Source organism: Anopheles coluzzii, chromosome X (assembly GCF_943734685.1).
Source record: "Anopheles coluzzii chromosome X, AcolN3, whole genome shotgun sequence".
Lineage (NCBI taxonomy): Eukaryota > Metazoa > Arthropoda > Insecta > Diptera > Culicidae > Anopheles > Anopheles coluzzii.
The window spans coordinates 23,452,028-23,477,151 of record NC_064669.1 but is presented as its reverse complement, the minus strand read 5'-3'; the positions used below and the strand labels follow the sequence as shown (position 1 = coordinate 23,477,151).

At 41.9% G+C, this 25,124-nt stretch overlaps 3 protein-coding genes across 3 annotated transcripts; 1 reads left to right on the top strand and 2 right to left on the bottom strand.

Annotated features, from left to right (window-relative positions):
* Positions 1-940: 940 nt before the first annotated feature.
* LOC125906752 (uncharacterized) lies at positions 941-2,762 on the top strand. Its single transcript, XM_049607147.1, has 2 exons — positions 941-1,291; positions 1,363-2,762. The coding sequence occupies exons 1-2, from the start codon at positions 1,066-1,068 to the stop codon at positions 1,485-1,487; spliced, it is 351 nt and encodes a 116-aa protein (XP_049463104.1). The 5' UTR covers positions 941-1,065; the 3' UTR covers positions 1,488-2,762.
* A 4,746-nt stretch (positions 2,763-7,508) lies between these two features.
* LOC120958789 (uncharacterized) lies at positions 7,509-9,965 on the bottom strand. The gene is made up of 3 exons (XM_040381797.2): positions 9,280-9,965; positions 9,133-9,210; positions 7,509-7,619 (listed from the first exon to the last, which is right to left on the bottom strand). Exons 1-3 carry the CDS (start codon positions 9,631-9,633, stop codon positions 7,509-7,511), a joined length of 543 nt encoding a protein of 180 aa, XP_040237731.2. The 5' UTR covers positions 9,634-9,965.
* A 3,064-nt stretch (positions 9,966-13,029) lies between these two features.
* Positions 13,030-14,588, bottom strand: LOC125906731 (uncharacterized). Its single transcript, XM_049606979.1, has 2 exons — positions 13,430-14,588; positions 13,030-13,355 (listed from the first exon to the last, which is right to left on the bottom strand). The coding sequence occupies exons 1-2, from the start codon at positions 14,510-14,512 to the stop codon at positions 13,350-13,352; spliced, it is 1,089 nt and encodes a 362-aa protein (XP_049462936.1). The 5' UTR covers positions 14,513-14,588; the 3' UTR covers positions 13,030-13,349.
* Positions 14,589-25,124: the final 10,536 nt, after the last annotated feature.

The window sequence follows — 25,124 nt, the reverse complement described above, 5'->3', positions numbered from 1 at the left end:
TGTGTGTGTGTGTGTGTGTGTGTGTTTGTTTGTGTGTGTCTCGGCTCGGGGCTGCAATTGTGCTGAACATTTTATTGAAAAATGTAGTGTTTGTAGGTTTCACAAGTGCTTCAACAATTTGGTGTAGGGTTTGTCCATCTATTTCATCATTTAAGCTGCATTGCAGAGTGTGTGAAACTGGTTGTTCGTTTTGGTATTATAGCGGTTTTTAGCATAGAGTGTGTTTTTTTATTCATGAGGAACGGCTTTGTCGTTTTGCTTGGTAGAACGTTTTTTTTATCAAATTGTAAGCAAAATTTACCGGTCTATTTGTATACATTTAATATAAAAATAGCACGGGTTATTACCCAAGCGCCACAGATTAAGCTTAAACGACTGGAAAATTGAATATCCATAGAAAAAAAATGAAAGCTCCACAGCTTCATTGGTTTGATCAATAGATGGCGTATTAAAACTAATCATTATATTGCTATCCTTTTCTTGCAATGTGTTTCGACAAGCTTCATCTTATCATGACCTATATAGCCTTCTAACTTTCTGAGCAAAAATATACATGAATGGTCGTGTGGTCAAATACGTGGGTATCAACACCAACGACCATTACTTAAATCTCACTGGCTTCAGTGCTGGTGGTTTCCGTTGGAGTTTAGTATTTAAACAATCGTATCGCCGTTCTGGTTCTAGCGATGCATAACTTCAATGCGAAACCGTTGTATAGTACAGAGGAAATGAGAAAGCTTTCCTCCAAGCGATGAAGCTCCACTGGTTGGGGTATCCCACCAACAGAGAGCGCCACCAGCTTTTTTGCTATTTTTAGAATGCATGAGTCGTTTGCCGTCTGCTAAACGAAGTCTTTCTATATTCCGTTTAGGTAGAGAACTTGAGTCGTTTAGAAGCCGTTTAGTGGTCGTTTAGTGGATTTGTGGCACTTGGGTATTATCACTGTGGTTCCGGTGTGACGGTTAGCATGACCGAATTATCACGCGATTATCGACCTTTCTGTTGTTTTAATTTAAATTAAAAAAGGGAAGTATTTCACTGAATTTTCTTTTTCATTCCAGGATCATGAAAAAAGCCTCCGCTTCATTGCCGAGGTACAAAAGCACCGTGTTTTGTGGGAGAAAAAAAAATAAAAACTACAAAATTGTAGTTTTGAAGGGCGACGCGTGGGCTGCGATAGCGGCCAAGGAGGAGGTTTCGCCACAAGATGCGAAACATCTGTGGTCCCGACTCCTTGGCATTTATCGGACCAACAAGGCCAAGGTTAAGAAGACGACGCAAACCGGTGCAGGTACATGTAGAAAAATATAGATACAGTTAATTTATTATTTCTCATCCCAATTGATTATTGTTTTATTTTAGGCAATGACGACGTGTTCCGGCCACGGTGGTTCGCCTACCATGCGATGTCTTTTGTAGACGAGGCCACCCAAGATGCGGTGCATGTAGACACGGTGAGTATGTTTATACTTATTTTAAATAACTAGTGGTGTGGGTCAACTAGTTTGTTTAATCTTTTGCGTGGAAGCTAATGTCAGCTTTCAAATCAATTTTACATAAATCAATACATCAATACATTTGGGTATCCATGATTGATAAATGTTCTCCGACGAACTAATTGACCTTACTCACATTCTATTTAACTAACTTAATGCGACTTATATCGTTTGTTATATACATAAAAAAGCTCTCTTTTGCACTTATATAATTAACATTTTGACGAACAAAGTATATCATGGTGGTTTTCCCCATAACACCACAGTGTAGCATATCTGCTATACAGAACTTATTATAATACACACTATCAGCTATAGACACATTGTAACACACTTCGGAAAGCCAAATCACACTATTGCAACACATTCATTATATTACATCAGCAAATCAATCCACACCATAGCAACATACCTAGACCATACCATCCATAGAAAAAACCATTGAGACATTTATCGAAAACTCCGAAACGCGCAACATAAGCAATTCAAGCGTTACTGCAGCAAAGTGGACAAACAGAGAACGCATAGCAACTTATTGCTAAAAGCGCAGCGTAGGCAATGATCGACGAACGCACTCGTTATTTGGCTAGAACAGTTGAAACTTTCCAGAACCTTTGTAAAAACACTGAAAGCGCAGCATAAGCATAAATTGACAGACACCTCACTCCGATAGAATGAATAAATTGCACCTCATATCAATAACCTTTAATTAGGACAAAAACACATTCCAAAACCAATATTTCGAAACCCATTGAGTATAAATAAAACCAATTCCGACCGTGGCAAGTCAGATTCGTTCGGACTGCCAAGATAGGACGTTACGCTTCCTAAAAACTTCGTGTACCAACTTATTTCAAGAGTTTAGTTATGTCCCCCTACCCAAGGTAAGGCTTCTAAACTCCAACATTTCCAGTAAGGGAAACTCCTTCCGGGTTTCCATGATCGCCTGGACGATCAAATCAGTCCGCTTCGAATAGTTTGTTCCACCTCAGCTCATGTCAATAAAGACTGACTCCCCGCAAAAACGGTGCACGACGGCCCCGCGTACGTTCGATCACATTACATGGCGACCGTGACCTTAATCTGCAATCGACAGGCAGAAGTATAAGCAAATTATTTACAAGTAAAATGTGATAAGTACAACGGTAACGTAAAACGTAAGTGTCGTGTGACAAACCAAAAGTATTGTGACCATAACCGGCATTCGACGGGACGTGAGAAAAAAAAAAGTGTCAAATGTGCATTTTTTTTTAACGAAACATTCAACAACGCTGCTGGCACAAGTGGCCCATATGTTATAAATAATAACGGTGAAAGAACAGCCAGAAGCAAGTGCAGTGCAGAAAAAAAAACAATATTTAGTGCAATGTAGTGCAAAAGGAATGTCAAATTGATGAACATCACAGTGTTGTGAGAACCTACCCCAATGTGTAAAAACGTAACGCTTATGCGATCGATTTACCAAGTAGAGTAACCTTAAAATGGGTAACGACGCATCAAACCCTAAAGCTAATGTTGATGGTGATAATGATCTTACCATTATTCAAACACAAAATGTTCATTCAGAGCAGCATGAAACCCATGAATTAAAACTGAACATTGTGCTGATACTTCTTGCTATCATACTCATGCAAAAAGTAATTAAAACCATTTTCAAAATATTGAAAACTCTAGCAAAACGTGATGCAATCAATAACATACAACTGCCTATATAATGTAACTCATTTTGGTAATCTATACGATTCGTGGAGCAATTGATATGGGACAATAAAGTGCATAGCGAAACTACGGTTCACAAGCAGCGATTGAATGAAACACCCTTCCCAACGTGGAAGACGAAAATACAAGACGAGCCCACTGCCCAATCTGGATTGGCAGGCAAGAATAGACAAGTGTCCCGACAAGACATCGAGCGACGACTGATCGACGACGTCATCGTAGAATATCGAGTATGCACCAAATACCGATTAAACACCCAGCACCGGTATAGATTCAGCGTAGCATCATCATCAGTAGCAACAAAATGCACGCAGCATATCCCATTAAGGTATTGAAACTTTAGAACATAATCAAATCAAATCAAATCAAAGTTTTCAAGCTAGGAAATGAGTTCTATAAAAAGATTACATGAAAACAATTCAAAACAGGAATGATTACTATAAGCGATAGAATTGAAATTTTGAAACATATCTTTAAAAAAATACAGGACCCCAATCAAAGGACTTGTACGAAAACACAACTCAGAATACAAGCCGAGGAAACATTTAAAGAGATTCAAAAAGAGATAGAAAAAAATAAATTCAAATACACCTTTAACAAACTGTTAGAATTTAGTAAAATTTCTAACGCACTAATTCATAATATCATTGCTATGAGCACATCAAAAACCAACGACGACTCACATAACAAGACATCTGATTGCTCAACAAATAGCTTAGAAGACAAAAATACCAACTTAACATTATTGACAACCAATAAGTTATCGTTCAAACTCTTAGCACAGACCATATCAGCCTTTCTACAACTCCATAAAAAATCTAAAATGGCTTTCGATCTTAATAGCGTAGGGTTCTCCGTACTCACGGGCATGCAACCGTTTGAGGGTAAAGCATCCGAATTGACTAAATTCATCGATACAGTCAATACAGTAAAAAGTATGATCAGTTCATCAAATTCCCTTATAGCAATCAACCTCCTACTCACAAAACTAGGAAAAGAACCTAGGGAATTGTTTAAAGAACTGCCTAAATCCTTCGATGAGATAATTGTTACCATCAAAGGAAGGTATACGAATACCATCTCAGTCGCCAAAATTTACAAACAATTATGCGACAGAAGAAAAGGTAAATTTGAAAATTTTAACACTTTTGCAAATAGCCTCAACGAATTGGCTGATCAACTGCAAACAGCATATATTCAGGAAAACATGACACCCGACATAGCAAAGACACTAACACAGCAAAACGTCATAATAAAACTAAAAGAAGCAGGTATCAGTAGAGACAGCCAACTAATTTTAGACATAAAAGAGTTTTCAAGTATCACCGACATGCTGGATACAGTGAAAAGTTATGAAAGAAAAAACCCGCCACATGAACAGAATAGTCGCACCACAAACTTTACACCGAACGCAAATCGTTCGACACAAGCGAAACCCCGATATGGCCCCCAGACCAACGGTACAAACAGAAACGCAAATGCATTCAAAGCGGCACACAGCAGGGTTATGCATACACAAATTCAAACCAACACACCCGACAAGAAAGAAGAAGAGGAAGGGGATCGTTTTTTAGACGACGACCAAAACCAATACCCACAGTAGTTTTGATGACTGGGATGACTGGATTAAATTTTACGAATTTGTTTATAACACCACAGAACACACAGACACAGGTTATACGCCTTACGAATTAATTTTTGGCAGAAAAGCAAATCTACCTCAAGAAATTTACCAAAACAAAATAGAGCCAGTATATAATGTTGAACAATATTATAATGAAATGAAATTTAAATTACAGAAATCACACGAAATAGCACAGAAAAACCTTGTGAGCTCTAAAGAAAATAGGCAAAATATACTAAATAAAAATACTAACTCCTTAAAACTTGAGATAGGCGACATAGTTTACTTAACAAATGAAAATAGGAAGAAATTGGATCCCGTTTATATTGGACCATTTACAGTAACAAATATACAAGAACCAAACTGCACCATAATACACAAAACCACCAACAAATCGTCAACAGTACACAAAAACAGGTTAATTAAATCAAAAGAATAACTTCAATCATTTTATTATTTACGTTATTCTCCTAAAGGGAGGAGGTGTAGCATATCTGCTATACAGAACTTATTATAATACACACTATCAGCTATAGACACATTGTAACACACTTCGGAAAGCCAAATCACACTATTGCAACACATTCATTATATTACATCAGCAAATCAATCCACACCATAGCAACATACCTAGACCATACCATCCATAGAAAAAACCATTGAGACATTTATCGAAAACTCCGAAACGCGCAACATAAGCAATTCAAGCGTTACTGCAGCAAAGTGGACAAACAGAGAACGCATAGCAACTTATTGCTAAAAGCGCAGCGTAGGCAATGATCAACGAACGCACTCGTTATTTGGCTAGAACAGTTGAAACTTTCCGGAACCTTTGTAAAAACACTGAAAGCGCAGCATAAGCATAAATTGACAGACACCTCACTCCGATAGAATGAATAAATTGCACCTCATATCAATAACCTTTAATTAGGACAAAAACACATTCCAAAACCAATATTTCGAAACCCATTGAGTATAAATAAAACCAATTCCGACCGTGGCAAGTCAGATTCGTTCGGACTGCCAAGATAGGACGTTACGCTTCCTAAAAACTTCGTGTACCAACTTATTTCAAGAGTTTAGTTATGTCCCCCTACCCAAGGTAAGGCTTCTAAACTCCAACATTTCCAGTAAGGGAAACTCCTTCCGGGTTTCCATGATCGCCTGGACGATCAAATCAGTCCGCTTCGAATAGTTTGTTCCACCTCAGCTCATGTCAATAAAGACTGACTCCCCGCAAAAACGGTGCACGACGGCCCCGCGTACGTTCGATCACATTACAACAGTAGTATGTGCTTCGTTCGTCAAAGTTTTAATACAAATGAATCATTTCACACACGAAGTGTTCCTATGATTGTACACATATACGGACGATCACGACAAGCAGGAAATGCCGACCAGCGCACCACGTCTACAGCACGAGACCAATATGTATAGCCGTCCGGAATCATAGTGCTGACATGACGATGGATTCTTTCTTCGCTCGTTGTGCAATTGCAATCGGCAATAACAATTGGCAATCGATCGTTGCGCTGGAAGCAGGTGCGTAGTTGATAGATGAGCGTACCCTGCTTGTTACGATCGTCCGTGATACTCCGCTATTTCAGCGGGTCGATGGCCAATTCGTCCGATAATGTGTTTGGGCGAGTCGCTATCGTGTACGTAGCTATAGTTAAGTTTCTCCATGATCAATCTTGAAGAGAATTGATTTTAGAAAGATTTTACTGTACATAGTTACGTGCGTATGATTATCGCCACGTTCGTCCACTCGATCCACCAGCAGCAACCAAACACAACAGGCATGTGGCCACGTTTATTCGGTGAGTGAGCTAGTAAGCCAGCCAGCAGGTTATCCAGACGCTAATAGAGCAGGCGAGTAATGCTTAAAAATATCCATAGTTGTTGCACTCGCGTACTTATATGTATATTATAAATAACCATGCTGGTAGTAATGTACAGCATAGTCGGTGTAGTTGTGTTTGCGATCTCATAATTTATTATTAATTTAATATCCATGGTATTGGTTGGCTGGATTTACGTAGAACGATTATGTTTTAAATGGTTTGCAATGTGGTTCCTTATGTCAGCAAGATTTTCTGAAGGTCGGGAAGCAATGTTTTGGAGATCGGTCAAGCCCCCTTCACTTCTCCAATCTCCATCGACTCGTCGCCCGCGAACAACCCTATCAAATGCAGACGAGGGGGTGTATGTGTCCCGCGAAGCATGCTTGCGCAAAAAATTGTGCAAGTAAACTGTTGTCAAAACAATGTTTTTGGCAACATCCGGCTGCAGTTGTATGCCTTTGAGCACTCTCCATCGATTCGCTAATATTCCAAGCGAATTTTCAACTGGCATACGACAAGTAGAGTGCATTTTGTTGAATGTACGCTCCATTGAATCAGGAGAATGCACCCCGCTGTACGGTCTTAAGCAGTAATTGGTAAAGGCAAATGCCTTGTCACCGAGAATAAAGTATGGGACTGGGGTTTGGTACGGGACCTGCAATGGCGTTGCTGGTGGAATGTTTAGTTGGTCGTTTTCTAGCTTGTGATACAGCCGTGTGTTTTTAAATATTCCACCGTCCGATATTCCTCCCTTACCACCAGCATCTGCCCATAAAAAGTTCTAATCAGCATCGACCACAACCATTAATACAATACTAAAAAAATTTAGTTAATTTCAACGTGCTTCCCATCGATTGCACCTATTGCGTGAGGAAATCTCCATCGCTGCTCAAATCGTCTTGAGATTGCAAGCCATTTTTCTTCGGTAGAGGGTAGCTAAAAGAAAATAAAATAGAGGAATGATTTTAATGCATGTTTTAGTTACTGTATATTTTAGAGCTTATGAGAAACATAAATTATGATTTTAATGTTCATTTTCTTTTTTTTTCAGCTTGGCTACGACGATGAGGGCCTCACTCCCCGTTCCGTCGTGGAGGCAGCCTACGCGGTTCCACAATCGTTGGGCGACATCGATTGGGATGCCGCGGTTGCCTTCGACCCCGGCCATTCTCTCCCACTCCTTCTTCCTACCCTTCTGCCTTATCCGTCACTCCTGGCACGATCCGCGAGGGAAACGGTGTGAGTGGGGCCCTCAACAACGGGCTGCAACAACCGGTTTCGGGCGCAACAGGCGCACCGGAAACCGCAGATCCGGACGATTTCGGCCGGTACGTGGCCGATGAGCTTCGGCTTATTCCGTCTCCAAAAAGGAGACGCATTATGAATATTCAGCGGGAGTTATTAGAATCGTTAAACAAATCTTTAAAAACAGAACTTTGAATACTTTTTGAGTTTTGTATATCACATTAGTTACTTGATTAAAGAGCTACGTTCGAGGAAAAAAAAAGTTTACGTTTTCATATTACATGAACCTTTTAGTAATGAGCGGGTCGACCCGAACCTATCGGGTCGGAGCCATCCGAAAGCGCCCGGAGTCGTTCGGGTCAACCCAAAAGGTATAAGTAGTTTCAGTGGGTGCAAATACTCCGGTAGGTGCGAGAAAGCATAAACGACTCCGACCCGTTGGTGCTGCGAGTTCGGGTCGGGTCGGGCCACGGTAGGTTCGGTTGCAACGAGTTCGGGTGGACCCGGAAGATCAGTAGGTGCGAGAAAGCATAAGCGACTCAGACCCGTTCGTGCAGCGAGTTCGGGTCGGGTATTGAACCTACGGTGGCCCGACCCGACCCCAACTCGCTGCACCAACGGGTCGGATTCGCTTATGCTTTCTCGCACCTAATGATCTTTCGGGTCGACCCGAACTCGTTACACCCGCGGGTCGGATTTGATTCCAACTCCGACCTAGCGCACCCGCTGCACCCACGGATCGGAATCGATTCCGGCTGACTCTTTTCATACGAGGACGTTCAAGAGGAAAATGTAGTGCAGCACATTCCACACGTTCGTTCCGGCTCTGTTTTTCATGAACTATCCACCGGCATCTACTACCCAAGCAGTGAATTTTGATCCAAAGATGCATGTAGAAAAAATGAGGTTTTTTGCTATAATTTCAACTCTACTCTCTTCATCAATACTGTTGTGTGTGGGTTGATGTCTTTATCAAACGCAATAATATTTAGAAAATCATTTTTTTACCTTCACACCGTTGTATTCATGCGATTAGAGTACAGCTGTTCGCAATGTATTCTGTTTCTCTAGCCAAAGAGTTCCCAGAGCAATGGTTGGTCCCGGCAAACGCGAAAGTTTACTGGCAGGACCTGGTGCCTGCCACCGGGCTGAACGTTTTAAACACATAAACACTGAAGCGAGGCTGGTTACACCCGCAACTTACCTTGACATAATCCCGCAAAGCCTCGATAAGACATGCGCACGTTTCTTTAACTATTCTGCTGATAGAATGCCTCGACACCTAAAATTATATGTTGATTGATAAAAGTGTACTTAGCAAAAAGCAAAAAGCAAAAATAATATTACTTACCCGGAACACGTATTGGAGGCTGGTAAATGTTTCTCCAGTCGCCAGACACCGCAATGTTATCAGCAGCCTTTCTTGTTCCGTGATTGCTTTGCGGAAATCTGTGTCCATTTTCGCAATTTTTGGACCAACAAGGGACAGTAAATGGAAGAAATCTTCCTTCTTCATCCTTAAAAATCGGTTCATCGTCTCGTATATACCCGATGTCGTGATGTCGGTCAGTAGCCGGTTGCCGGTTTCGTTTCGGTTCAGGTATAAGTCCTGAACCCACAAACGACGTGCCTGCGGACTACGGGAACGAGATCGGAAACAACCCCGGACTTCGTTGTTGTCGTTTTCAAGCTCTGGCTCGCTCATTTTTCCAAAAAATCGAGAACCACCTAAATTTTCACTTCTACTAAACACCTGCCGGCAAACGATTCGAACGATAAACAATGCACACTGCTGCGATCAAGATGATAAAATAGACTACAATTATATGTGAAAGATTTGGCTGTGGAAGCCATGATGGATGGAGTTTGGCAGATGGGAAGGAATGTTGTCGTGCGCTTTGTATGAAGCGTAGGCACCCAACTGTCAAATGACGATGTGCCCAGCACAAGGTGGATTAAAAAATATCAGGTGGTGGACTCTAGTGCATTTTGACAATTCGTCACTTGACGTAAGGTCCCCAGGATTCAAACTTTGTTTACATTTGTAAACTAAGGTTTTATTCCAAACGAGTTTTTTACGGAGCAAGGTTTTTCCGACTGTTTATTTGTGATTCCGTTTTCGAATGACAGACGTTGTCATATCCTTTTGACAGTTAAGGATAAGGTATACATACATTTTGAGGTGAGGTTGACCAAGGTTCATATTTATGATACGTCTACAGCTCGGCCTTTCCTGACTTCATTAATTGCCCTCAATTCCTATGCTATTAGTGTTGCCCAAGATTGTTTGTAAAGAGTCAATCGCCACCAGGGAGAGGGACTATCCATCGTCTTATTTTATCAGCTTCCAAAATTCCGTCATAAGCTATTTGAGTCATTTGACACCCATCAATGTCACGGACGACGTACCGATCGTTTGGAAGTATTTTGTGTATAACATAGGGGCCCTTGTATCGAGCAACAAATTTTTTGTTTGAATTGACGGTGTTATCTATATTGCGTATGACCACAAATTCCCCTTCAGTAAACACAGGTGCTGGTTTAGATTTGATAGCATGTTGTCGTTCATTAATCCCTTGATGCTTGGTAATATTATTCGATGCTATGGTTCGTATTGTATTGAAATCCCTAGGTGAAGCTTGATTTTGATCATTTAGGTATTCTGTCAGTTCATCTAGAATCGGTCCTCGTTGTTCTGTTCCAAATAAAAGTACAGATGGAAAGAAGTGAGTAGATGCGTGAATTGTATTATTGAGCGCATATTCAACCGATGGAATTTGAACTGTCCAATCAGCATGATTAGTCGGATTCGTAAGTTTGCTTAAAATAGGTCGTAGGACGCGGTTGACCCGTTCTACTTGCCCATTTGCCTGAGGTGATCCTGTTGCGTTTAGTATATGTGTAATTCCTCGAGATGATACAAAATTTGAAAAATCATCGGACGTAAAACATGTTGCTCTATCGCTAATTATTCGCTTAGGGCGACTGTAATATGACATGTATAATTTAAGAGCATTGCACACTTCACGGGTGCTTGTAGATATTGTTGGGTATAACTTTGTAAACTTTGTGAAACTATCTATTACTACTAGCAAATGTTTCTTCTTTGAATCTATTGAAGGAAGAGGACCTATGAAATCGATATGTAATGTATCAAAGGGATTGGCAATTTTAGGTATAGTGTATAAGTTTTTATGATTAGTTTTCACGGGGGCGGAATATATTACACATTTCATACAGTTTTTAATGTAATTGTGAATTCTAGTTTTCATTTGTGGAAAATAATAATTCTTATTGATTTGTAAATAGCATTTATCGACTGCCAGATGTCCTATTTTTTCGTGAATATATCGAATTACATTGTTAATCATTTCTGATGGTACATAGAATTTAAATCGACCTGGTGAAGACTGTTTGTATACTACTCCATCACGAAGAGTGAAATCACTTACTGACCTAGACTGTAGTTCAGTTTTTATTTTTTGAATATTTACATCACGAGCTTGTGCAATCCGTAATTGGAAATCTATATCCAGATCATCTATCACTGCTACGTGTTCTATTCGACTTAATGCATCTACATGAGGCATAGATGATCCAGGCCTATGTTGCATTGAATAGTCATAATTTTCTAGGAATAATGACCAACGAGCGATTTTTGCTGATAAATTGCGGTTTTGCAGTGTTTGGACCAATGAGTTACAATCTGTCACTATTTTTATGGGAATGCCATGGACGTAAGTGTGAAATCTTTTGAGTGCGTAAATTACTGAAAGTGTCTCCAGCTCATAACTATGTAATTTGGATTCATCGTCCGATGTTGTTTTTGAAAAGTAAGCAATTGGGTGAAACTTATCATCATCTTGTTTTTGTAGTAAAACCGATCCAAAACCAGTAGAACTTGCATCGCAATGTAGTTCGGTTTCTCTACTAGGGTCGTAAATTGACAGCACAGGTGATTGAATAAGTTTATTTCGTAAGGTTTCGAATGATTGAATGCATTCATTAGTAAACTCAAATGGTACTTTTTCTTTTAATAAGTTTGTTAGTGGTTTTGCAATACTTGAAAAAGATGGAACGAACCGCCGAAAAAATGAAAATAAGCCTAAGCACTGTTGAACTTGTTTCTTGCTACGAGGAAAGGGGTAGTTTTTAATTGATTTAATATGATGTTCACTCGGACGTATTCCTAAACAGTTTGCATTGTAACCAAGGTATTCTAATTCCCTTTGGGCAAATTTGCATTTGTCCAGTCGTAACTCCAAACCATTTTTGCGTATCGCGTTTAACACTTGTCCGATCAGTTCAAGATGTTGGTCAAAATCTTTTGAAGCAATCAAAATGTCGTCTATATACACTACCAATTCCCCTCGTTCTATAAATTCTCTAAGTACCGAATTAATAAAGCGTTGGAACTCAGCCGGAGCATTTTTCAATCCGAAGGGCTTGCGGGTATATTCGTACTGCCCATCAGGTGTAACGAACGCCGTATATTTAATCGATTCTTCATCCATAACTAACTGATGAAATCCGCTTTTGAGGTCTAGTAACGTAAAGTATTGTTTATGTCCCAAATGTTCTAGGCAGGTGTCTATAAGAGGCAATGGAAAATTATCACGAACTGTTACTTTATTTAATGGTCTGTAATCAACACATTTTCTAACTTCGCCATTTTTCTTTCGAACCAGGACTAAGGCAGACGCATATGGTGAGTTACTTGGGCGTATGATATTTTTTTCTAGCAGGTCCTTTACTATTACTTTTACTTTTTCTCTTTCAGCAAATGACAACCGTCTTGGTTTGGTAGAAATAGGAGTGTCATGTAAGAGATTAATTTTCATAGTATAAGTTGAGGGTACGATTTCATTTGTAGGAAACTCTAAATAATTTTTTGTTATCGATTCAATTACAGCTTCACTTTGGTATTTTGTAAGGTTTTTACCAATATCAATGGGATTTGTTTGATCAACAACATCTATCATACACAAAGAAGAAAATGTATCGGTAAACACATCGATCGACTCATGAGCTAAAGCAGAAAATGAGCAATCTCCCTCCCGCGGTGCGACCGACCTCTTTACAATGTCAAGTGAATGGAGCTTTTGATATAAATTCGTTTTTATTAAAGGCAGCTTTTTCATATTATTCATGTTCAATAAAGTGTTTATAGTGTACGTATTTTGTATCTGATTGAGTTGAATATTTAACTTGGATAATGCATCTCTACCAAGAATCATTGGCCATTCCATGTATATTTTTGGAAGGACGATAAAGGTGTGACGTATCGTGGTCTTGGCAAGTTGTACTCGCATCTCCACAAATCCTAACGTTAATAAATTTGGGCCTCCTATTCCTCGCAACATGGACGTCCTAGGTTCTCCAACAAGAGATTTAGGGAGAACGTTTTCATTAACGAAGCTTTTAGGGCTACCAGTATCCAAAAGAGAAACTAATTTTAGTGATTTGCTCCATACATCTTGACTCTTATAGGCAACACTTACCTCTTGGTTGGCGTTAAGAGTAAAAACTGGTTCCGTCACAGGCGTTGTTTCTAGATGTTCAGGACCATTTGTAGTAACGGCAATCTGCTGAACCCGTTGAGGACAATTTCGATAGACATGATCAGTCTGACCGCACTTGAAACAGGACCCCGGAAGTCGAATCGGCATGCGGCAGAAGTTTTCCGAATGTCCATATTTCCGGCAATTAAGGCATCTGGGAGTCGACTGGTTTGGTTCAGCTCGCGCAATCTGGACTCGTGGTTGTTGAACAGACGATTTCTGGACCGTTGTCTGTACACGTGTTCGTATATATTCATACTCTTTCAATAGAGGTTTCAGCGTCTCGATCGATTTTGCCATGAATCGCATGGATGCAGTATGTATGGGGTCACCGAGACCGTCAATGATGATATGCACCAGTTCGTTTTCCGGAATTGAAGCTGCCGCTGCAATGTGTTGCATGTCTAACAAATATCTAAGCGTTGTTTCGTTAGCGTTCAGATGGCGTGCTCTAAGATTTTTATAGATGACTTCTTTAGAAGGCTTGTTGTTAAATTCTTTTAGCAATTCGCCCTTCAACTCCTCGTAATTTTTTGATTTAGTAGTTTGTGCCAATAAAACAGCTGTGCTCGTTAACGATCGACGCAAAAGCGGCAGTTTTTGAGGCTCTGGGACGTTTGTCATAACGAAAATGTCCTCAAGGGAACGAATCCAAGCACACACATCTTCATCGCCTTCTCCGGTGAACTTTGGCACTATTGTTTCTATATATTGAATAGTATTCATCGATATTGGTTTAAGGTGAGTTGGTTGAAGCTCAGCTATTTCTTCTTCTAAAGATAAAAGTTTTTTTTCTAGCTCCAGGCGTTTTACTTTCATTTCGAGTGAGGCTATAGCAGCGGCTTCGTCATTTGAGGTTATGTCATCACCATCTCCACGTGTTTTATCAGCCGCCATTTCCTGACTTGTTGTCTTCTTCACGTTGTCTGCAAACAATTGTCGTAGTTGCGTCGCCTTTGCCGTCTCTGGGTATTCAATACCAGCTGCGTCTAATGACCATTTTATTTCTTCTGTTGTAGGCATACTTGTAGATTAATCCCACTTCTGAGATGTAAACTAAGGTTTTATTCCAAACGAGTTTTTTACGGAGCAAGGTTTTTCCGACTGTTTATTTGTGATTCCGTTTTCGAATGACAGACGTTGTCATATCCTTTTGACAGTTAAGGATAAGGTATACATACATTTTGAGGTGAGGTTGACCAAGGTTCATATTTATGATACGTCTACACATTTATTAAATTTGTTCATATAATTTATCTACCCCATTTTTTCGATTAAATATTCTTTAAAAATATATTTTGGACTTTTCGAGTTCTTATTAAACATTAAAACATGGATTAGAGTGTGTTATTTTGTTTTATTCCGTGAATTTATTCTATAATTCATTGTGTTTTCGACATTTTTGGAGATAAAAATTAATAAAACCATTATTTTTTCAATTTTCACATTGATTCCTTATTATCTACGAGCCGCATGGACAATTTACGTGAGATTAGAACTCATACTCACATGATTTTAAATTTCGTGCATGAACAAATCATCAAACCTTTTGTTGATATATCTCATTTTTTCGATAAAACCAATAGACACACAAAAATGCACATAATAACAAAGAAATCTGTTCTATTTGCTAAGCTTTGTGTGCGGAAACCAATGGTTAACGGTTCTAAAATGACGTAAAGTCCCTCAACTATGGCGACCCCCCAAAGGCGCTAATCCACCACCTGATATTTTTAATCCACCTTGGCCCAGCATTACTCGGCGTCCTTACCTGTAGCAATTTATTGATTTTGATCAACATGTCAAACGGCATACAGACAGCCTGGTCGAAAATTTATGAGACACCGAGCATGAATAATTTTGGTACTTAAATTATAACCACATCTAGCTTGCGCTGGTCGCCGCCAGATGCGCTAGTGAATATAAAAATTACACCACGTAGTACGATCAATGTAGCCCGGCCTTTCGGCATCCTCAGTCTGTCCAGAACTTTCACTGTGGAAGGATGTGTTGGAGTGATGTGTGATTTCTTGTGCCCCGTACTTTGCTCGTTTACGTTTTGTGCCGTGTTCCTTCTTCTTCAATTATGGAATGATTTATCCTTGTAAATTTCTAAGGTAAGTTTCTTATCCTCGTGTGTGCTTCAATGGGTACATTCAACTAACGCTTGTCGTCTAAAAAGTTACAGGTGCACGCAGATGTTAATCGACGGTTGCCGACGGAAGGACGGTGTTCGGTTTTAAAATATTAAGGTAAGCGTTTCTATAATCCTATGTGGAAAATGTTGTTTAATTGTTTTTTAATAAAACACATGGTTTAATTATTGGTTAATTTTCATCAACAGATATCATCACAGCTCTTTCGTAGAAGAGCGCACTTCAAGGACGCATAGGATACGGCTAAACATGCGCAGCACCAGTCCGTGACGTCATTTCCAGACAGACGCCGGCTGAACACGCGCAGCACCAGTCGAGGATATCCTAGCGCAGAGTGTAGAAGGAAGAACGAGAGGAAGGGTAACAGAAAGCAACCGCAGCATTTGGAAGGGGTGAAGCATCCTGCCGTATACAGAGTGTGAGTGTGCCAAAACGCATGTGGAAAGAGTAACACCAATAAATAGCATGCGAAAGTGTGCATAAAGCAAAAAGAAAAAGCGTCACTACTACAACCAGCAATCCGAAAATATAAGGGGAGGGATAAATACAAATGTATGCGTAAGCAGGACCAGCAATCCAAGCATTTGAATGTGTGCGTCGGTTTGTGCCGTGATGAAAGTTTTTACTTTAGCTGCTGCTAGTGTAAAAACTTAAGGAAAGCTTAAATTAAAATTTGTTTACACGTGGCACCTTCGGAAATTGTTGGCTGGGTGTGGCCCGACCCGACCCGAACTCGCTGCACCAACGGGTCGGAGTCGCTTATGCTTTCTCGCACCTACTGATATATCGGGTCGACCCGAACTCGCTGCACCCTCGGGTCAAACTGAACCTACCGTGACTCGACCCGACCCGAACTCGTTGCATCCATGGGTCGGAATCGATTCCTACTGGCTTGCACCCGACTCCGGGTCGGGTCGTGAAATGAATCGTATGACCCAACTCTAGTTCATAGCGCAATCCAGTGCGTTGTTTGGGGCTGAGTTGTGCTGAACGCTGTCATTAAAAATGAACCAATAATTAATGTATGTAGTATGTATTATTTTGGATAGTTTTGCGTATATGATGAGAACAACACTTACCTTAATATTTTTAAACTGGAAAACATTTTCTTTCCGTCACTTACTTTGAAGATTGTTCATGATGCCAACAGGTTGGCGCTAATGAATGGCGCATGCACCTGTAACTTTGAAGACGATAAGCATTAGTTGAATTAGTACATTGAAGCACATATGAGATCAAGAAACTTACCTCAACAAGTTAGCTAGGATAAATCATTCCGCAATGGAAGAAGGAGCAACACTGCGCAAAACGTAAAAAAGGAAAGTAGGAAAGTTCTATAACGAAAGTTCTGGACGAACTGAGGATGCCTAACTCCCGGATGAGTGCGATAGCAGAAAAAATCATGGTAGATCGAGAAAGATGGGTAGACTTGATGTAGCGCAATCCGCCGGTAGATGCATGTGTGTGTGACCAACGAAAGACTTGAAACCCCGCTCCTCGCGTTTTTCATCCATCATTTTTCGTCACACGCACACATCTCTACACGCGCGGCGGTTTGCCGTCCAAAATCTAGAAAGAGAAGACAGGGCTTTGGCACACAGAAAAATCTCTGAACAACTTCGGCTCTGCTACTTGGAATTTTATTGAATTTAGTATATCTGTGAGTCGGGTTCGGCCCATGACCAATACAGGGTGGTACAAGCTTAGCGAGTTGGGTGTAGGAATGCTTGTGAGTCGGGTTTTGCCCATGACCATAGTTATTGTGCAGTCTGAGTCGGGTTCGGCCCATGATTTAATTTTAATATAAGAATATAATACAAGTTATAATAAACCGGATTTATAATAAACCAATTTAGATCGAACCCGCGAACTAAATTAGAAATGTTCTACCCGAGGGCGGTAGCCCGAGGGCGAAACTCGCGATTTTTGTGTTTTTCCATTCGCCCGGGACGACGAAATGAGCTCTGTGCACATCGTGCCGAAAACTGTCTTCTCCACGTATGTTTTTGTCCATCCACGCATATAATCACCCACATTTGTTAAATGAGTCCGCGTCGTCTCCCGAAGACTCGAGAAAACTTTTTGCCAAACATTTTTCTAGTGTTTTTGTTGACCCCAGCAGCAGTCCAGTTAATGTTTCTGATTGTCTTGTTCATACACCGTCGAATGTGTTTTCGTGTAATAATGTCTCAATTCATGTCGATTCTGTGTTGGTTGCCCTATCCAAACTCAAACTTTCTTTTTCCCCCGGTCCTGATGGGATACCATCAGCATTATTAAAGAAATGTTCTACATTTTTCGCTACTCTACTTTGCCGATATAATAGATCAATACAGGATGGCTATTTTCCGTCACTGTGGAAAAAAGCCTGGCTCATTCCAATCCACAAAAAGGGCGATCGTTTTTCATGTATTAACTATAGGGGTGTGTCCATATTGTGTTCGTCTTCCAAAGTGTTTGAGTCAATTGTTCACTCGTCTATTCGTTCGTGTGTTACAAATGTAATTTCAGAACATCAGCACGGATTTATGCCAAAACGTTCAACCTCTACTAGCCTAATGTGCCTTATATCCTCGAATTTTAACAACATGGAGCGTGGCTCTCAAGTGGATACTATATATACCGACTTTAAAGCAGCTTTTGACTCTATATCGCTAGCCTGTTTACTTTCAAAGCTAGAGAAACTCGGAATTGGTGATCCCCTTCTATCCTGGCTTAAATCTTACCTTTACGGTAGATCTTATAAGGTCAGAGTCGAAAATAGTTTTTCCGAGTCTTTTATTGCCTCTTCTGGGGTACCCCAATGCAGCGTACTTAGTCCCCTACTTTTCCTACTGTTTATCAACGATTGTGTTAATGTTATTCCTCCTGATGGTTGTTTGCTTTACGCTGACGACATCAAAATTTTCCTACCAGTGTCCTCGTTAACTGATTGTGCGCGTCTACAGGATTACATCGATTGTTTTAATGTTTGGTGTAACTCTAACGGTCTTAGTCTGTCTCTGGATAAATGTTGTGTGATTTCATATGGCCACTCGTCCAATAAGATCGAGCACGATTACGTTCTTTGTGGCACTGTACTCAACAGAGTTACTGTCACAAAGGACCTTGGAGTGTGGATCGACGAGAAACTCTCGTTCCAAGAACAAATTGAAATTACCCTTAATAAGGCCAATAAAATGCTCGGTCTCATTATTCGTATGTCCTCTGAAATCACTGATCCTATGTGTTTAAAGTCCCTGTACTGCTGTTGGGTCCGCCCGTTACTCGAGAATGCCTCGGTAGTTTGGTGGCCTGCCGGCCTAACACTGATCGATAGGATCGAACGAATTCAGCGGAAATTCACTCGTTTCGCTATCCGTCGTTTTCTTGGACGATCGGATCGAATTCCTTCGTGTCCTATCCGATGCCGTTTGCTCGGGCTAGAGACATTAAGAACGCCCATCTATCACATCCAGTCATATTTCATTGCCTGCCTTCTTTCCAATGACTTGGATGTTCCCGCCCTCCTATCATCGATTCCTATCTATGCCCCCTCACGTCGTCTTCGTGACCGACCCCCGCTCCTTATTCCTTCCCGCCAAACTCGTCATAGCCAGAATGACCCTTTCTTGCGCGCTCTTTCTGCATTCAACGGTTCGTATCTTCTATTCGACTTCAACGTCCCAGTTTCCCAATTCCGCTCTCGTCTTCGTGACTCCTCATCCCATATGTTTCCCTAGATTATAAGAACACATTTGTAAAACCCTATAGGCCAAATTATTAAATAAATAAATAAATAAATAAACTCACACGCATATCACTGAGAATCTGCAGAAAAGTTTTCCGGAGGTTTTTAATGGCACGTGGCTCTGCACGAAAGCGCAAATCAGATTGCAGCTTAAGGAAAATAGTCGACCCGTTTTCCGTCCAAAACGGCCAGTTGCGTATGCAATGCAGGCAATAGTCAACGATGAGCTCGAACAGCTAGAAAAAGCAAGAATAATAACGCCTGTTGATTACTCCGACTGGGCCACTCCAATCGTCGTCGTTCGTAAGAGCAATGGTAACGTTCGAATATGTGGTGATCATTCGACCTGGTTAAACGATGCGTTGCAGCCTCATGAGTATCCCCTACCATTGCAAGACGATATTTCTACGAAATTAGCCCACTGCCAATATTTTAGCAAAATAGATTTGTCGGACGCATTTTCGCAAGTTGATATCGAGGAGTGTTACAGACCTCTCTTGACAATAAACACGCATCAAGGACTTTATCATTATAACCGTTTGCCTCCGGGCATAAAAATTGCGCATGCGGCTTTCCAACAAATCATCGACACGATGCTCGCCGGTCTGCACGATACGTCAGGTTACATGGACGACGTAGTCGTTGGGGGCAAAACCGAAATTGAGCACGATACAAATTTGGCCAATCTGCTTCAACGCATAAGGGAGTTTGGATTTACTATCCGTGCCGAGAAATGTGCATTTAGGATGCAGAAAATCGAATACAGTATCGGACAGAAAGATAGGGCATTGGTTTTTTAACGCACCATGCACCCGTTGGGTCAAGTTTATGTGTGGTTTGTATGTGTTTGTGTTTGTGTGTGTGTGTGTGTGTGTATGTGTGTGTGTGTGTGCATGTGTGTGTGTGTGTGTGTATGTATGTTTGAATGTGTATTGATGTGTGTGTTTGTTTCACAAGTAGGTCGTTTCGGATAGATTTGTCAGTAGTTTTTTTTGTGTTTTGGGTTAGGTTTTTGTTGTAATTTGCAGGACCACCGCCCTCGCGAGCAGTGATCCCTATTCAAAAATGCAATAAGCTCAGTTTTTGATCTTATTGCCGTCGCCCACGATGACATTAATCATGCGTTGACGCATCGACATCACCAGATTCTGGATCGTTTCAGGTGGAATTTTGCTCCACACCTCTTGCATGTGATCGAAGAGATGATCCAGATCTTCCGGTATGTTTTTACCCAGCCTCTTCTTGAAAATTGCCCAGAGGTTCTCAATGGGATTGAGATCCGGGCTAAGGGCTGGCCACTTCATTGTTTTGACATTGTTGTCAGCAAGCCAAGTTTGGACAGTCCCGGAAGTATGCTTAGAATCGTTGTCTTGCATAAACATCCAAGACCGAGGAAGGTTTTTCCTAGCGTGTGATAGCAAATGAGTATCAAGAATATCTCGATACCCAAACCGATTTAAATTACCGTGGATTCGAACCAACGGACCCATCCCATAGTAGGAGAAGCATCCCCACACCATGAGACTACCACCGCCATGCTTGAAAGTTTTGAAGCAGTACTTCGGATCAAGAGCACAATTAACAGGGCGCCGAACCAACCTACGTCCGTCCGACCCCTGTCGATTGAATTTTGACTCGTCTGACCACAAAACCCTGCGCCAATCCTCTTCATCGAAGAACATGTGCTCAATTGCAAATAACACCCGTGCGTTTTTATGCGCAGGTGTTAAATTGGGCACTTTGACTGGCACTCGCGCGAGTAGCCCGGCACTGACCAATCTTCGCTGAACTGTTCTCGGCGTCACCGCCAATTTCAGTCTGCCTCGGATCTCTGGTGCCGAGCTAAACGGATGTTTCTTCGATATGTTAACAATCTTACGGTCTTCCTCCGCCGTGGTCTTCCGAGGACGTCCGGGTGACTTGCGCGTTTCGGTTGTCCGAAGCGCGTTCGCCACAAAAGTGCGCGATCGTTCCATCACGAACTCGATCGTTCTGCGCTTAATGCCAGCAGCCGCCATTCGCTTAATGATATGGCGCTGATAATCGGTACAATGTTTACCTCGACCCATTGTAATAAAAATTGCTTGCTTAGACCGTCAAGAACACACTGGTTAAAAACTTGGACACGACTGATGCCGTGCACTGCCTGCGTTCTGCTTTTATACGCGATGAATCACATCGTTGTCGAGCAGCAAAAAAGCGTATGGATAAAAACAATCAATGAGTAAGCGAGTGAGCATGTACCCATTCAAAACCAGAACAGAATACTGCCGCGCTCATGAAACAAAACGCCCATTGAAAAGAACACCTGCGCGCTTGCTCAATGCACACACAAAGTTTCCCATGCGCACACAACGTTCAACGCAAAGATGCACGCATGCCTTTCAATGGCGTGCACTGGAGAAACACCTGTGAGGGAATGCCGAGTTCATTGCTATTGTGCGCGTTTTCATTTCGCACCGGTGTCGTATTCACATTCATGAAACAGCACACCTGCGTTCTCGTCCGGGGAACAAGCGCTGCTGTCGATGCAAACTTTAGCTTTTATCCAAGTGTGAACGCACGCTGTTTCACATGATAACACACATAAACAGAATGCTTTCAATGCAATATGAAACCATGTCAAGCTACGTTTCTTCAGACAAAAACCCGCGCACTCGCACACACACACACACACACACACACACACACACACACACACACACACACACACACACACACACACACAAGTAACGTGGCAAAACAAGTGTACGGTGCGTTGAAAAAACTAGGGTCCTATCTTTCTGTCCGATACTGTACCTCGGCCATATAATCGATCGTAATGGAATCAGGCCCAACCCGATAAAGATCAATGCGATTAATAATTTACCAGCATCAACAAACATACAGGAGGTTCGCTCATTTTTGGGTGCTATTAACTATTATGACAAATTTGTTCCCAGGATGCGGGATTTGAGGTACCCCCTGGACGAGTTGCTAAAGGACGGTAACCAGTTCATCTGGACGAAGCAGTGAGAGGAGGCCTTCAACAAATTTAAACGAATTTTAACATCTGACCTGCTTTTAACTCACTATGACCCTAGAGCTGAAATCATTGTAGCCGCAGATGCTTCCTCCGTCGGACTGGGTGCAACAATAAGTCACACATTTAAAGACGGGTCAACAAAAGTGGTTCAACACGCGTCCCGTGCATTGACAAAAGCCGAAGCAGCATATAGCCAAATAGACCGCGAGGGATTGGCTATCATTTTTGCGGTGACGCGTTTTCATAAAATGCTCTACGGTAGACAATACCGGCTTCAAACCGATCATCGACCCCTGCTACGAATCTTTGGTTCCAAAAAGGGAATCCCTGTCTACACGGCGAATCGGCTCCAAAGATTCGCACAAACATTGCAGCTGTACGATTTCCATATCGAGTACATACCCAGTGGCGCGTTAAACGGTGGGCGGACTGGGCGGCCACCAGGGGCCCCGGCGATCTAGGGGGCCCCGTCATTGAGGATGTTCGACTTCGTATCGATTCTACCCCCTCTCCTTCTGGATGGGACTTTTACCATCTATTTCAAAAAGACTTATTTTTATTTTATTAATTTTTCCCATCGCTTCACTCACTGTATTTTGTCGAGGTCCCCGAACTGCAGAAAACCGGGGCCTCATACTACGCAAAGTAGCACATAAAATGTTCTAAGAAATCTGCCAATACTTGCATCCAAGTCGCAAGCGAATTGCTATACGCTGCGCCACGCGCGCACAGCTCAAATCAATACCTCATCATCGTTGGAGCAAAGTATTGGGCAGAGCGAGAAACCGTCAATGTTTGCTGGTGTGGATGGCCTGTGCACGAGACACCCAAACCCAAAACCACGCAGAGCAGCTTGCTGCTAAAATGGAATGCACAGAACGCTGCGCTTAACTTCCACCGAAAACCCGTTACACAACACAAGCATACAACACACCCAGACTAAAATTTAAAGGCCCCGAAACACAATATAAATACACCGGCTCGTAGCCGGTAAAATTAACAGGAAAAATTGACTAACATATTGTAACTAGTGTTGGGCATTGTGCGCGAGTGCGCACTGTGCGCACAGCACACCTCATTGTGCGCACTGCACAGCACACTTTGTACTGTGCGAGCACACTTCGCACAGTGCGCGCACTTTTCGCACAGTGCGTGCGCACTCCGCACTTTTCGCACACTTTGCACAGTGCGGGCACTTTTCGCACACTCCGCACAGTGCGAGCACACTTCATGCTGTGCGAGCACACTCCGCATAGTGCGCACACTTTACGCACAGTGCAAGCACAGTCCAGTGCGAAGTTTCGCACACTTCGCACAGTGCGAGCATACTTCGCACAGTGCAAGCATATTTTGCAAATATCGTGCAGTGCTTCACTTTGTTCTGTGCGAGCACACTTCGTACCATGTTAAAGGAAGTCAGGTGGTGTAGTACTGAGCATATTTTGACAAACGGCCTTTTAGCATTAGCATCAGTTAGCATTAGCGACTCCGATCTGTTGGTGCAACGAGTTCAAGTCGGGGCGAATCAAAGGTCCATAAATCGCTTGCACACATTCATACCACACACATGCCCATCGCTCCCCCCTCTCGCCCTGTTCCATGTCCCCTTCTCTTTAGTTAATTACAAAATTTGACTAGGGCTCCGAGTGAAAATTGTAATTGCTGCATTAAAACATGCCACACTGGCAATGAATTATGTTTCTCGCTCTACCCAATGGCTTGGGCCAACGATGATTAAATTGTATTGCTGCGCTGAACGCTGAAACACATGCGCACAGCTGAAATCAATACAATCTAATCATCGTTGGCCCATGGTGTTGCAGCCCCGCCGCACTCGTTTCTTTCGTAATTTAAAGGTCACAAAAAAAACAAGAACGATTAATTTTTCGTTGACTGTCCTTTTGTATAGTAACTTTCTTCAGTGGTAATAGTTGTTCAAGCAAAGGGATCGTTTGCCTCCTTCCGCTCCTTTATATCTTCTTTCACGATGGCAAAGCCTTACAACGGTGGAAACTTCGTAAGGTTTCACGTCACCTTTTTTAGGCCCTATCTATATGAGATCAACGCGATCAATTTCGAAACATCAAATCATTCGGTATTATTTTTCGCGGTCCCAACAATCCCCGGCGCGTAACCCAGTCCCTATCTCCTGTCTGGTGTTACTTCACTCTATCTCCAGGACCGCCAAGTTACTAGTAGATCTTTTCAACCTACCTTGATTCGTTTTTACCCATGCTTGACGAATCCTCCCATCACCTGCTACTATCACTTCGTCTATTACGCCTCGCACCCAACATTTCCTATTTTTCCCGTCTACTATGTAGACAAGATCTCCGCACTCTAGCGGCTTGGTTTCCCCGAACCATTTGGACCTCAGATTTATAGTCGGCGCGTATTCTTTTACCCACCTATCCCACATTACATCGGATAACTGCTGTGTTCTACAATATGAATCCCGCAACGCTTCTTTAATATTTGTTAGTGGGATATTACGCTTATCCATATCCGAAACCCCACGCAGGAAATGATTCGGTGTCAGAGTCTCCTGGTCGCTGTCACCTTGTGTCACCGTAGTCAACGGCCGACTGTTGATGATGTCTTCAGCTTCTACGATGGCCGTCTGAAGGATCTCGTCTGTCAGTCGTCTTCCGTCATCGATTGCTGCTAGTATGCCTTTAACTGACCTCACCAAACGTTCCCACACCCCTCCCATATGGGGTGTGA